Consider the following 11,431-nt stretch of genomic DNA (forward strand, 5'->3'; position numbering starts at 1 on the left):
GGCCCTCTCCACCGCCTGTCCCTGGCCTTTCCGGCGGAGGTGTCGGTCGAAGGGGCGAGAATAAAATGTGTTTGCTTTGTCTTCCAGGCTGCCAAGATGGATAGGTCATAAAAACACGGCATAGCGATTTAACCGTGATCCTTCCAGGTGTTTGGCGCCTGGCTGTGACCCTAGCTGTGGGAGCTGATTATCATTCATCCTTCAAACCAGTTAGACCCAGCACACGGAATTCCAGTCGCCTTATCATAATGGCAATATAACCATATGGGGAGTAATTTTCAAATCTGCTACAGAGCATTTACAAGGAAATCCCTTCTTTCCTGGTACCTCCACTAAAAACACAAATGCTTCCCTGCTGTTAAAAGGTCCCTGAGGAAATCAGTGGCTGGTTGCATGTTTACCTTGGTGTGGCAGAGGTGGGATAGTTTTAGTGCGAAATTAGGAATGGCACTGGTAAGACAAAGCGAAAAGACAGGCTACAAACATTCTGGCACAGTGCCATTATTATATCTGCTGTAGAAATGCTACAGTTTCAACAAGGGAAGCATGGAGGAAAAAAAATCACAAGGCTGGCAGCTGCAGCGTAGTGTCTTCACACGTCTCATGAACTGGAAATGTTTTGCCCAGTGCCTTTCTTTGCTAAGTGAAATGTGTTTTCTTCATGTGTTTAGCCCATGGCAGGGGGGTTGGAACTAGATGATCTTGAGGTCCTTTTCCAAACTAAACCATTCCATGATTCTGTGATTTCAGTGTATGTTCTAATGAGATGGCTGGTTCAATACTACTACCTTATGTTTATCTGCAGAAGTTAAAGCATTAAAGGGATCATTATGCTGACTAATCCGTAAACCTGATGAAAAATTGTGTGAAGAAGTGTTTGATGGCAACGCGAAAACATTTGAATGACATTCCCCAGTGTATTTTATTGTTATGTAGGATATTTTTACTATATACACATTTTACATGTGTGATTCTAATAAATCAAAATTCAAAGTCTGTTCTAGGTGGGCAGATAAATTCAGATTTAATAACAGTCACAAGTGAAAAAAACAATTAACTTACAGTGTATTTGTTTAAAGGATCCCTCTTTCTACGTAACTGTATTGCAGTTACAGTTAGCTTTACTGTGCGGTTGCTGTTTCATGAGTAGTCCCCTTGCTTTCCACAGAAGAAAAAACAAGGCAAATAATACATGTTTCCATCTGTATCTGCTGAATGCAACTTGCAGTGCATACGTGTGTGTGTTTGTGTGTTTGGATATATGCAATTTCAAATAAATAGAAGCGTCATTATCATACTGTTCAAAGCAGATTCTTCTCAGTCACCTACTGATTTAAACACTGATGCTTAGTTTATGCTGGCTGGCTGCCAAGAGAGAGCAATTATGTGCAATAATAGCAAAATTAAGAGGTGAGTGTTGCTGTTGTACAGCAGGACATGGCAAAACCCATTTCCTTCTGTCAGCTCTATCTTGATTACACACATAGTTACACAGGCACACACTCTGTTACACATGCACACACGCTCTCCTTGTTACTTGACGTTTGCTGTCTTTCTCATGGGTTTTAACTTTAGGTTGGTGAAACCAGAAAAGGGGGAGAGCATAGACCACAGTGTTTGAAAGCAAATGAGAATGAAGCTCTTGCTTTGAGAGAAATAATGAAAAAAGACCAAACCAAAAGCCTACCCCAATTATTATTCTGACTGTGATACTTTGTTTTACTCCTGCTGGCAGGTGTCCTGGTGGTAAATGTTACATGGAGGAACAAGACTTATGTGGGAACACTGCTGGACTGCACAAAGCATGACTGGGCCCCTCCTAGGTACGCAATTGTTCTGAGTCTGTTTTTTCTCAGCTGTATTTTAACCCTCAGTTTCTGTCAAGAGACTGCATAGAGATTAATAAAAAACAACTGCTTATAATGGGAAACCTGCATCAGTGAAATGAGTAATTAGAATCATAAAACAGTTTGGGTTGGAAAGGACCTTAAGATCATGTAGTTCCAACCCCTCTGCCATGGGCAGGGACACTTCATAGTAGACCATGTTGCCCAAGGCTCTGTGCAGCCTGGCCTTAAACATTGCCAGGGATGGAACATTTATCCCTTCTTTGGGCAACCTGTTCCAGTGCCTCACCACTGTCACAGCAAAGAACTTCTTCCTTATATCTATCCTGAACTTCTCCTGTTCAAGTTTGAACCCATTACCCCTTTTCTCTGTTCTACACTGAAATGTGGGGCGGAAGTTTCTGTGGGTTTTTTTTTTTTTCTGGTTTGTGTTTTTGAGAGGGAAAGGGAAATACATGGAATAGAGTCAGAGGACAGTTAATTTAAAAAAGCATTTCAGTAAGCTTGGAAAAATTTTGTCTCCATTGTTCTAATTCAGTAGTCTTGTTCTTACCAGTTTTGTCCTTTTAAAATTACTTTCCCTTTGAGACTGTAACATTCTAATTCGGCAGAAGGACATCCTTTCTTTAAGAAGTACAAAGATTCTGTTGTGGGAATTGCTGTCGTTTTGGTATTTATTCAGTCCATAGCTGATAAAATCTGCTCTTGTTCATACAGGTTCTGTGAGTCACCAACAAGTGACCTAGAGATGCGTGGAGGACGTGGCAGGGGGAAGCGCGCAAGGTCTGCTGCAGCTGCAGCTGTACCTGGCAGTGATACCAGTTTTGTGGAGTCCAGAGGACTTCAGAATAAGAACCGCGGTGGTGCCAACGGAAAAGGCAGGAGGGGCAGCCTTAACTCAAGTGGGCGCAGGACACCCCCGAACTGTGCCATGGATGAAGTCAAAGCCAGCCCCTCAGCCACCAATAAGAGAAAAACTAAGCCTCCAATGGAGCTAGATTTGAACTCCAGTTCTGAGGACAATAAATCTGGAAAACGTGTTCGTACTAACTCTAGAAGCACTCCTACCACCCCACAGGGGAAACCCGAGACTACTTTTTTGGACCAAGGCTGCTCTTCTCCAGTGTTGATCGACTGTCCTCACCCCAACTGCAACAAAAAGTACAAGCACATTAATGGACTACGATACCATCAGGCTCACGCACATTTAGACCCAGAAAACAAACTGGAGTTTGAGCCTGACAGTGAGGACAAAATTTCAGACTGCGAGGAAGCACTGACTAATGTGGCCCTTGAATGCGGTGAGCCAAGCACAAATTTGCCAGGCTTTGATCCACTGAAAGCACCGACATCTCCTTCCTCCATCACTACCCCAGGAACCCCCAAGGGTAAAAGGGAACTGACCAGCAATGGCCCTGGTTCAGTTATCAGTTCCAAAACCGGCAAGAATTCTGGCAAAAAGAAAGGTCTTAACAGTGAACTGAATAGCCTTCCGGTAATTTCTAATATGGCAGCCACACTGGATAATTGCTCCGTAGTTGATGGCAGCTTGCAAACCGAAATGCCAAAACTGGAGGCTGAAGGGTTAATTGACAAGAAGAGTTTGGGTGATAAAGGCAAGAAAGCAAACAATTGCAAAGTGGATAAAAACCTTTCCAAACTGAAAACAGCCAGGCCCATTGCCCCAGCACCAGCACCTACTCCTCCTCAATTAATAGCTATACCTACTACAGCCTTTACAACCACCACCACAGGGACAATACCGGGACTGCCCTCTCTAACAACTACTATTGTTCAGGCTACACCAAAGAGCCCTCCGTTAAAACCTATTCAACCAAAGCCCACAATTATGGGAGAGCCAAGCACTGTAAACCCAGCTCTCACATCACTCAAAGACAAAAAGAAAAAGGAGAAGCGAAAGCTGAAGGACAAAGAAAGCAAAGAGACAGGAAGCCCCAAGATGGATTCTAAGCTGGGAAAGCTGGAGGATTCAAAAGGGTCTGGGAAAGACTTAGCTGGACATTTTTTAAAGGACCATCTCAACAAGAATGAAGTGCTAGCTAATGGACTGTCAGAGTCTCAAGAGAGCAGGATGGCAAGTATCAAGGCTGAAGCTGATAAGGTTTACACGTTCACAGACAATGCACCCAGCCCTTCCATAGGGAGTGCCTCTAGGATGGAATGCAGCACTTTGGTGAATGGACAATCTGCCATGGCACCACTGCATGTGTTGACACAAAACGGTGCAGATAGCACGGCCACTAAAACCAACAGCCCCGCTTACTCAGATATTTCTGATGCAGCTGATGATGGTGGCTCTGACAGCAGGTCAGAGGGCATGAGGTCAAAAGCCAGCTCTCCATCGGATATTATTTCTAGTAAGGATGGTGTTGTAAAAGGACATTCTTCAACCACAGCACAACCGGCTCAAGCAAAAGAGTCCCATTCTCCCTATTACCATGGCTATGATCCTTATTATTCCCCAAGTTACATGCACTCTGGACAGGTCAATGCCCCAGCAGCTGGGAGCAGCAGTACCCCACAGGGACTGAAAATCAAAAAAGAGGCTGAGGAAGAGGCTGAAAAGAAAGAGAAGGCAGAACTGCCAGATGCCAAGAAAAGTGAAAGCACTTCCTCTAATTTGCAGCCACAACATCAGTCAGTGATAACGCAAAGACACCCTGCACTTGCTCAGTCACTTTATTATGGACAGTATGCCTATGGGCTCTATATGGACCAAAAGTCCTTAATGGCCTCTAACCCTGCTTACAGGCAGCAGTATGAAAAATACTATGAGGACCAGAGACTAGCAGAACAGAAAATGGCACAAACTGGGAGGGACTCTGAAAGAAAGAATGATCCCACTTTGAAGGAGATGGGGAAGGATGACAACAAGCAGAAGAATATTCCATCTGCCACTATTTCAAAGGCCCCTTCAACTCCAGAGTCCAGCAAAAATAACACTAAAATAGGGTCATCAGTACCTAACAAAGGTGAGGAGACAAACAAATCACAGATCCTTTCCAATCACCAGCAGCAGCTTCAGGCTGACAGCTTCAAAGCCAAGCAAATGGAAAACCACCAGCTTATAAAGGAGGCTGTGGAGATGAAATCTGTTATGGACTCCATGAAGCAAACAGGAGTAGATCCAACTGCAAGATTTAAACAGGTGAGATCACAGGAAAGGCAACGAGAGTGTCTTGATTTAACCTTAAGTTGAGGTTTTATCCCTGAATCTGCTATGTTCTTCTACCTTTGCAGCCAAAAAAGCTCCACCGTCCTTTTTTCATAGCACTGCAGTCTGTGAGTAGACCAATAGACCTTTCAGTTGAGCTGTTTGAAAAGGAAAAAAAAGTCTAGCAAGGTGGTGAAAGAACCCAAGCTTAAGACCTGAATAGACGATTTTAAATTACATGCATGAATAAAATAGAATTAGATTTCTTTTTCAGATGTAAATTGTAAGCAATTTGTTTAGTTCAGAAATGTGAAATTTCAAGCAAAATAAGTGGCTTTCATTGTGAGGGGACTTAAAGTAGATTTGAAAGATGGTTTGAAGTGTTTTTTTTTTTTTGTTAAGTGACAGTTGGCATTTACTAAAGATGGGTGAACTGGTTCTTTGAAGAGTTGGCTTGAAGCTCAGCTCTTCATCTTAACCCTCGGTGACCTTTTTGAAGCAGTTAAGTTCCCCATCTCTCCTCAGCCAACCTCAAGCCCCTACAGACCTATATAATGGATGAAATCCTCTGTCCATTGAAGTCAGTGATAGTCTTGCCATTGACTTCAGTGGAACCGGAATTTCATCCAGTGGCTTCATGCTGACCTTCCTAGATGTCACATTGCCTTCATTTGAGGCAATGCAACCATCTCTGTGCTCTGAACCTGAGCCTCGATGCTTGATGCTTTCATGTTCCGGTGTATAGTACATCGCAGACTTCACCCTTAGGGACCTGTTAAGGAGGTGGGACAGTACAGCCTCAAGTAGGGGAAGATTTCTGCTGATTCAAATGGGTATTTGAACCAGACTGGCCAAGTGTCCAGTTGTGTGCTTATGTTTCTGTTGCATGTGCCATAAATCAGAAACAGTGTTTACAATTAGCTCGTGCATATCCTGTATTAAAAAAAAGTCTTCCTATTACAGCTCAGTACTGATTTCGTGTAGTCTTGTAAAAGAGCTCATCTACTTAATTCTAGAACATGTTTATAAACTAATCTATGTAATATATTATGCAAAAATATATTTATACCCTGTACATGTTCTTTAAACCATGTGGTCCTGATCCTGTAAAAACTTATCCATGTTTAATTTTACAAACTTGGAATAAGACTGTCAACTGAAGAAGTCTGCCTTAATATATGACTTCTACTGATTCCTAAATGTTTTTAACATCAGAGGCAGCATTAGCATCTTTCCAGCTAGATCAGTTTTTCAGGTTCATTGTTTCAGGTAATCTAAGTGCTTTGGTATATCATTAGCCAGCTTTAATTTTGTGGTTCACAGATATTTTTTTCTCTCTTGTGGGAAAATCTCTCTATGGGCTTTAATTAAAATATTTTATGAATAGTGTGGTTTCAGAACTTTGATACGATGCATATGTATTTATATGTAGTTAAAGGCATGAAGAAGGATGTAAGATGAAGCAATTGAATTAAATTTTGATAATTGTCTCTTGCTCCTTCATGGGAATATTGGTTTGATTTTGAGCTCAAGGCACTCCGTAGCAAGCAAAACTTTCCTCTATGTAGCAGGGATATGTTATTAAAACAGCTATTAAAAAAACATTAGCTGAAGTAGGGGAAATATCAATAATGATCTTATTCCAACATCTAAGTTCAGAACAAAATTGCTTTTTCTCCTCCGTATTAGGATCCAGATTCACGAACATGGCATCATTATGTCTATCAGCCCAAATACCTTGATCAGCAAAAATCTGAAGAACTTGATCGTGAAAAAAAGTTAAAAGAAGACAGCCCTAGAAAAACACCTAACAAGGAAAGTTCCCTGCCTAACCTTCCTGTCTCATTAGCAACCATTAAAGAGGAGCCTAAAGAGGTCAAGCGTTCTGATTCTCAATCAGTGGATGAGAGCAAGATAAAAAATGATGACCAAAAGACTCCTGTAAATTGGAAGGACTCTCGGGGTGCTAGAGTAGCAGTTTCCTCACCAATGAGTCAGCATCAGTCCTATATCCAGTACTTGCATGCTTATCCTTATCCACAGATGTACGATCCCAACCATCCAGCCTACCGCGCAGTTTCTCCTGTCCTAATGCACAGCTATCCTGGTACGTATTCTGAAATTTACTTTGCATGCCAGTTAGGATTTACACCCTCAAACTGCAGTAAAGCCTGCATTTTAATATTTCTGTTAGTAGCTAGGATAAATTAGAAGCTTCACGGGTGACATTTGTTTTGCTTGTGCTTCCACGAGGGAAAGTTCTGTAGATGAAACTGTTTAATACAAGATGTTCCTTTTATGAACTGTCACAGTTCCCAGCTACAGTTTTCTCAACCCTTGACAGTCTGCTATTGCTGTTAGACTGACAGATAGTTTATTGCCTATAAAAATATTCTAAGCACTTACTGTCAGAACCATTATAGTTACTATTCCTTTCACTTAAAGAGGACCCATAAATGTCTGAAACGGCTATCAGCTCAACCCTCTTTATAAGCTCCATTCATCAGGGTAAATTAGGTGAAGAAATTGAAGAGCAAAGATGCCATTTGATAGTCATGTGATCCATTTCTGATGTCATTCTCTATCCTGGCATCCCCTCCTCCCACCTTGATATAACCAATATGTAAAACCAGTAACTCGATGTGGTATTTATGGTTTACCTGCAGGGGCCTATCTCTCTCCAGGATTTCATTATCCAGTTTATGGGAAGATGTCAGGGAGAGAAGAAGCAGAGAAAGTCAATACCAGTCCAAGCATCAATGCAAAATCAACCACTGAGTCCAAAGCACTGGATTTGCTCCAGCAGCATGCCAACCAATATCACAGCAAGTCCCCTGTTGTAAGACTTCATCTATTGTTACTGAAGAGTGGTACATATGGGAAGGGATAGAGAACATAATTTTAAGAAGCACACAATCTGGCATCAAGCCCTGAGTGCATGATTTTTCTTTATAGTACAGCTTAAAATAAAAGCAATGTATAGTCAGGGTGCTTCTGTGGCATAAACTGGAAGTGACACATAGACCATGGTTCTGTGCTCAGAATCTTTCTATCTTGAATGAACTCGTACAGACTCATAGATTCCTCCAAGCGCAGTTTATTGCAGTTAAACAGGAAGCTCCTGTTTGGAAACAGATAATGAAATGAGAAGTTGGGCTGTGGGATTTGGTAATACTCCCTCCATATATTCGCCAAGAAGATACATCTTCCAAATAGCAGACTACCAGCCCCTATTTCTGAAGATTTTCATACTGGAGTAAATACTGTTATTTTACTTTCAGATAAGCTGGTGCTAGTTTTAATTGTGAGCAAGTCACTGACTCTGATTCTATTTTTAAAAGGGCCTTCTTGCTATTCAGGCAGGCTTGGTCCCCAGAGTGCATTAGAGGGCTGAAGATTCATTTACGTCAGCTTTCAGCAGCTAAACTCTGTGGTTCCTGCATTGGCAAGTCAGCCAAGTGTCAGGGAGCCCAAAACTAGAAGTCATCATGGTGGCTTCAGGCTGCAGTCTGTTGCCTCAAAATCGCTGTGCCTTGGGAAATCTTTCATTAGCCAGATACACCAGCTTTAGATTAGAATTGAGTGCAAATGATCCAGCAGAGAAGATACTTATTCAGAAAAGATCAGCTTCATCGTATGAATTCATAAGGTTGATGCCGGGTGATGGCAAGTGTGGTTTAATTGTTGTTTTATCCCTTCTAAATCTTCACGAGTTTTCTTACACTTTCTTTTACAAGCCTGTGGAAAAATCAGCAGCTGAGCGTGAACGGGAAGCAGAAAGGGAACGAGACCGTCATTCCCCTTTTAGCCAGCGGCATCTCCATACGCACCATCACACACATGTTGGAATGGGTTACCCCCTTATACCTGGACAGTATGACCCATTTCAAGGTGAGCAGAAGATTTCCAGTGATGGGATTAGCTTGCCTTATCAAGTTGTTACCTTGACACTGGAAATGATGCCAATGTGAAGCATTTTGGATGGAGATCCCCGTGTTAATCAGAAGTGCTTTACATTTAGGAAGAAGGCTTGAAAATTCACAGCATGGACTAACAGCAAATGCCTGAGAAATACCAAGTTTTGTTTCCAAAACTGGGTGTCAGAGCATTATTAAAGATGCACCAGTTAGTCTGTCATTCATGTGAATGTTTTGATTCCTACTTTAAACTGACATTAGCTGGCTGAAAGGCAGTAAAAAAACCAAACCAAACAACCCCCTTTTTGTATAATTAGGGTTGTGTAAGCAATGGAAGAAGTGTAGCAAAGACAAAGGCTTTTTATACTGAACGTATTTTATGTACAAGGCATTGCAGTCACAAGGCTTTCAGCTTGTTATAATTTGACCGTCTGAAAGAGGACTCTTTGTATTTTGGCAAATGCAGTGCACAAAGTTGCAGTCAGGGAAAAAGTAGCACAGTAAGATACGATTCATTCTCCCTAGGTTTTATACCAGTCTTTGACTGTTTTTCTCTAGTTCTGGACTCTAGCTGAATTAAAAAGAGATTTCCTCTCATGCAGCAAAGTATATGCTATCACAGTTGGTGGCTAAATGACATTAATTCATTACATTCACTTGGTGCCTCAGCAGTTATTTTTCCTGTGTAAAACTCTTGACATTTCTCAGTTTGATTCAGTGATTCCGTATGCCTTTTGGGATGCATTATGCTTGTTCAGTAAGAAAACTGTAAAAATGGTAAGTTATTATGAAAGTATTGTATTCTGAGCAGCTGGCATGTCGTTTCTATAATTCACTGTGACTTTTGATTCTTGTTGTTTCCTGGTACCTATTATTTCTGCTGAGCTTCCTATTCAGGAACTCACACAAACCACTTAGCATCATGCAGTGTAGTACTTGGAAAGGAATACAATCAGTAGCAATGCTGTATTTTCTTGTAAAATATATATCAAGGAAAATCCAGTTTACTGTGTGAAGGCATATTGATGATACTGGGCAGACTGTGTTAACGCTGTTGCCTGAAATATTTGCCATTTATGTAGTGTTAAAACCCCACCATTTTCTGATGGTGGGGTTTTTTGTCCATTTGCCTTAAGAGCTGCTTCCTAACACTTCTCTGAGCACAAAAATCCATTAAAACCAGAAGTACTTCAACATTCCTTCATTTCTTCTTTCCCTCAGGATTGACCTCTGCTGCCCTCGTTGCCACTCAGCAGGTGGCTGCGCAGGCATCTGCATCTGGTATGTTTCCTGCACAAAGAAGGTAAATAGCCAGTAAATCTTACATTATATGTCTTTGCCAAATATAGAGAGGAAGAAGCAAATAATAAATTTTATAGCCTGATGGCCTGCAGTTTGACACAGTTTTTAAGGGTGAAGAAAAACCTGGGACTTTGGATTAATTGTAGTTTTATTTTCTTTAAGGTGACACTTTGTCCTTAGTTGTGGCCTTTGACTGCGACACAGATCCTTAAGAAGGATCAAGTTGTCTGTCTTCTGAGATTTTCCACAGACTATGTTTTAAGGATTGGTATTAAGATAAAACAAATTATTATGAAATACGATTCAAGATACAAATTTTTGATGAGAGGGTTTTAGAGTTCATATTCAGTTAGATCCATTTACTACCAGGAAAACTTAAAATTTTATCTGTCCTGCAAGTCTCCCTGGTTTGCTGATTTTGCTTTCAGAGAAGCTTGCTTGGGAGTCCATTAGAGGCAACATCGTATTTAAGTTACATGCCCATTCCACATATTTGCCTTTAAGTTATTTACTAGTTTTTCAGTAGAATTTATTATTCCAACCAACCATCTTCAAGAACAAAGAGACTCTTCTGTATTATAATGATCCCACATAGAGTGAAAAGGCCAAGGTATCCTTAACATAGGGCTTCTTTCATCACTGCCATGTTAAGCCTGAGTTTAATATATTCCATGCTTATGGCTGTCTTCCTGAAAGCTGACTCTGAAAACAAGCAAGTGTGTGAGGCTTGTAGGTAGAATTATTTGAGCAAGAAAGGTTTGCAGCCTTGGGAGAGCTGATGGTGTCAGAACCCAGAAGATAAATTCTGGCACAAGTTATTTGTTAGTATGTTGTTCCTGGCAGGGGAGGGATGAGGACATGGCTTGCTGTCTCTCCTTCTCGGGATTGAGAGTACTGTGCAGATTTCGTTTTGTGGTGTATCCAAGGTGCAGAAAAAGAAGTAGGAGGAAAGGATACTGCATACTAAAACATTCTTTTTTCTCTTTTCAGAGAATGATGAGTTTGGAAATGTACATTATCATGTGACTGGATCACATGAGGAAGCGCTTTATTACAGACATCAGTTCCATGGTGTTAATTTGAAATGCCTTAATGGCAGGCAAAAACCAGTCATTTCATTTTTGTAAATTGCAGATTTTATCACAGAGTAACAAATGTTGCTGTAATTAGACTTCTGTTTTTATATATAT

General features: G+C 41.1%; 1 protein-coding gene across 1 annotated transcript; it reads left to right on the forward strand.

Annotated features, from left to right (window-relative positions):
• Positions 1-1,735: 1,735 nt before the first annotated feature.
• ZNF608 (zinc finger protein 608) lies at positions 1,736-11,277 on the forward strand (the record flags this gene model as incomplete). Its single annotated transcript, XM_010012342.1, has 7 exons — positions 1,736-1,823; positions 2,565-5,016; positions 6,712-7,129; positions 7,689-7,861; positions 8,760-8,913; positions 10,161-10,242; positions 11,232-11,277. Coding segments are annotated over 7 exons (3,374 nt in total), but the record flags the coding sequence as incomplete, so codon positions are not given.
• Positions 11,278-11,431: the final 154 nt, after the last annotated feature.

The sequence above is a fragment of the Nestor notabilis genome, unplaced genomic scaffold (genome assembly GCF_000696875.1).
Source record: "Nestor notabilis isolate BGI_N333 unplaced genomic scaffold, ASM69687v1 Scaffold30673, whole genome shotgun sequence".
Classification (NCBI taxonomy): Eukaryota; Metazoa; Chordata; class Aves; order Psittaciformes; family Psittacidae; genus Nestor; species Nestor notabilis.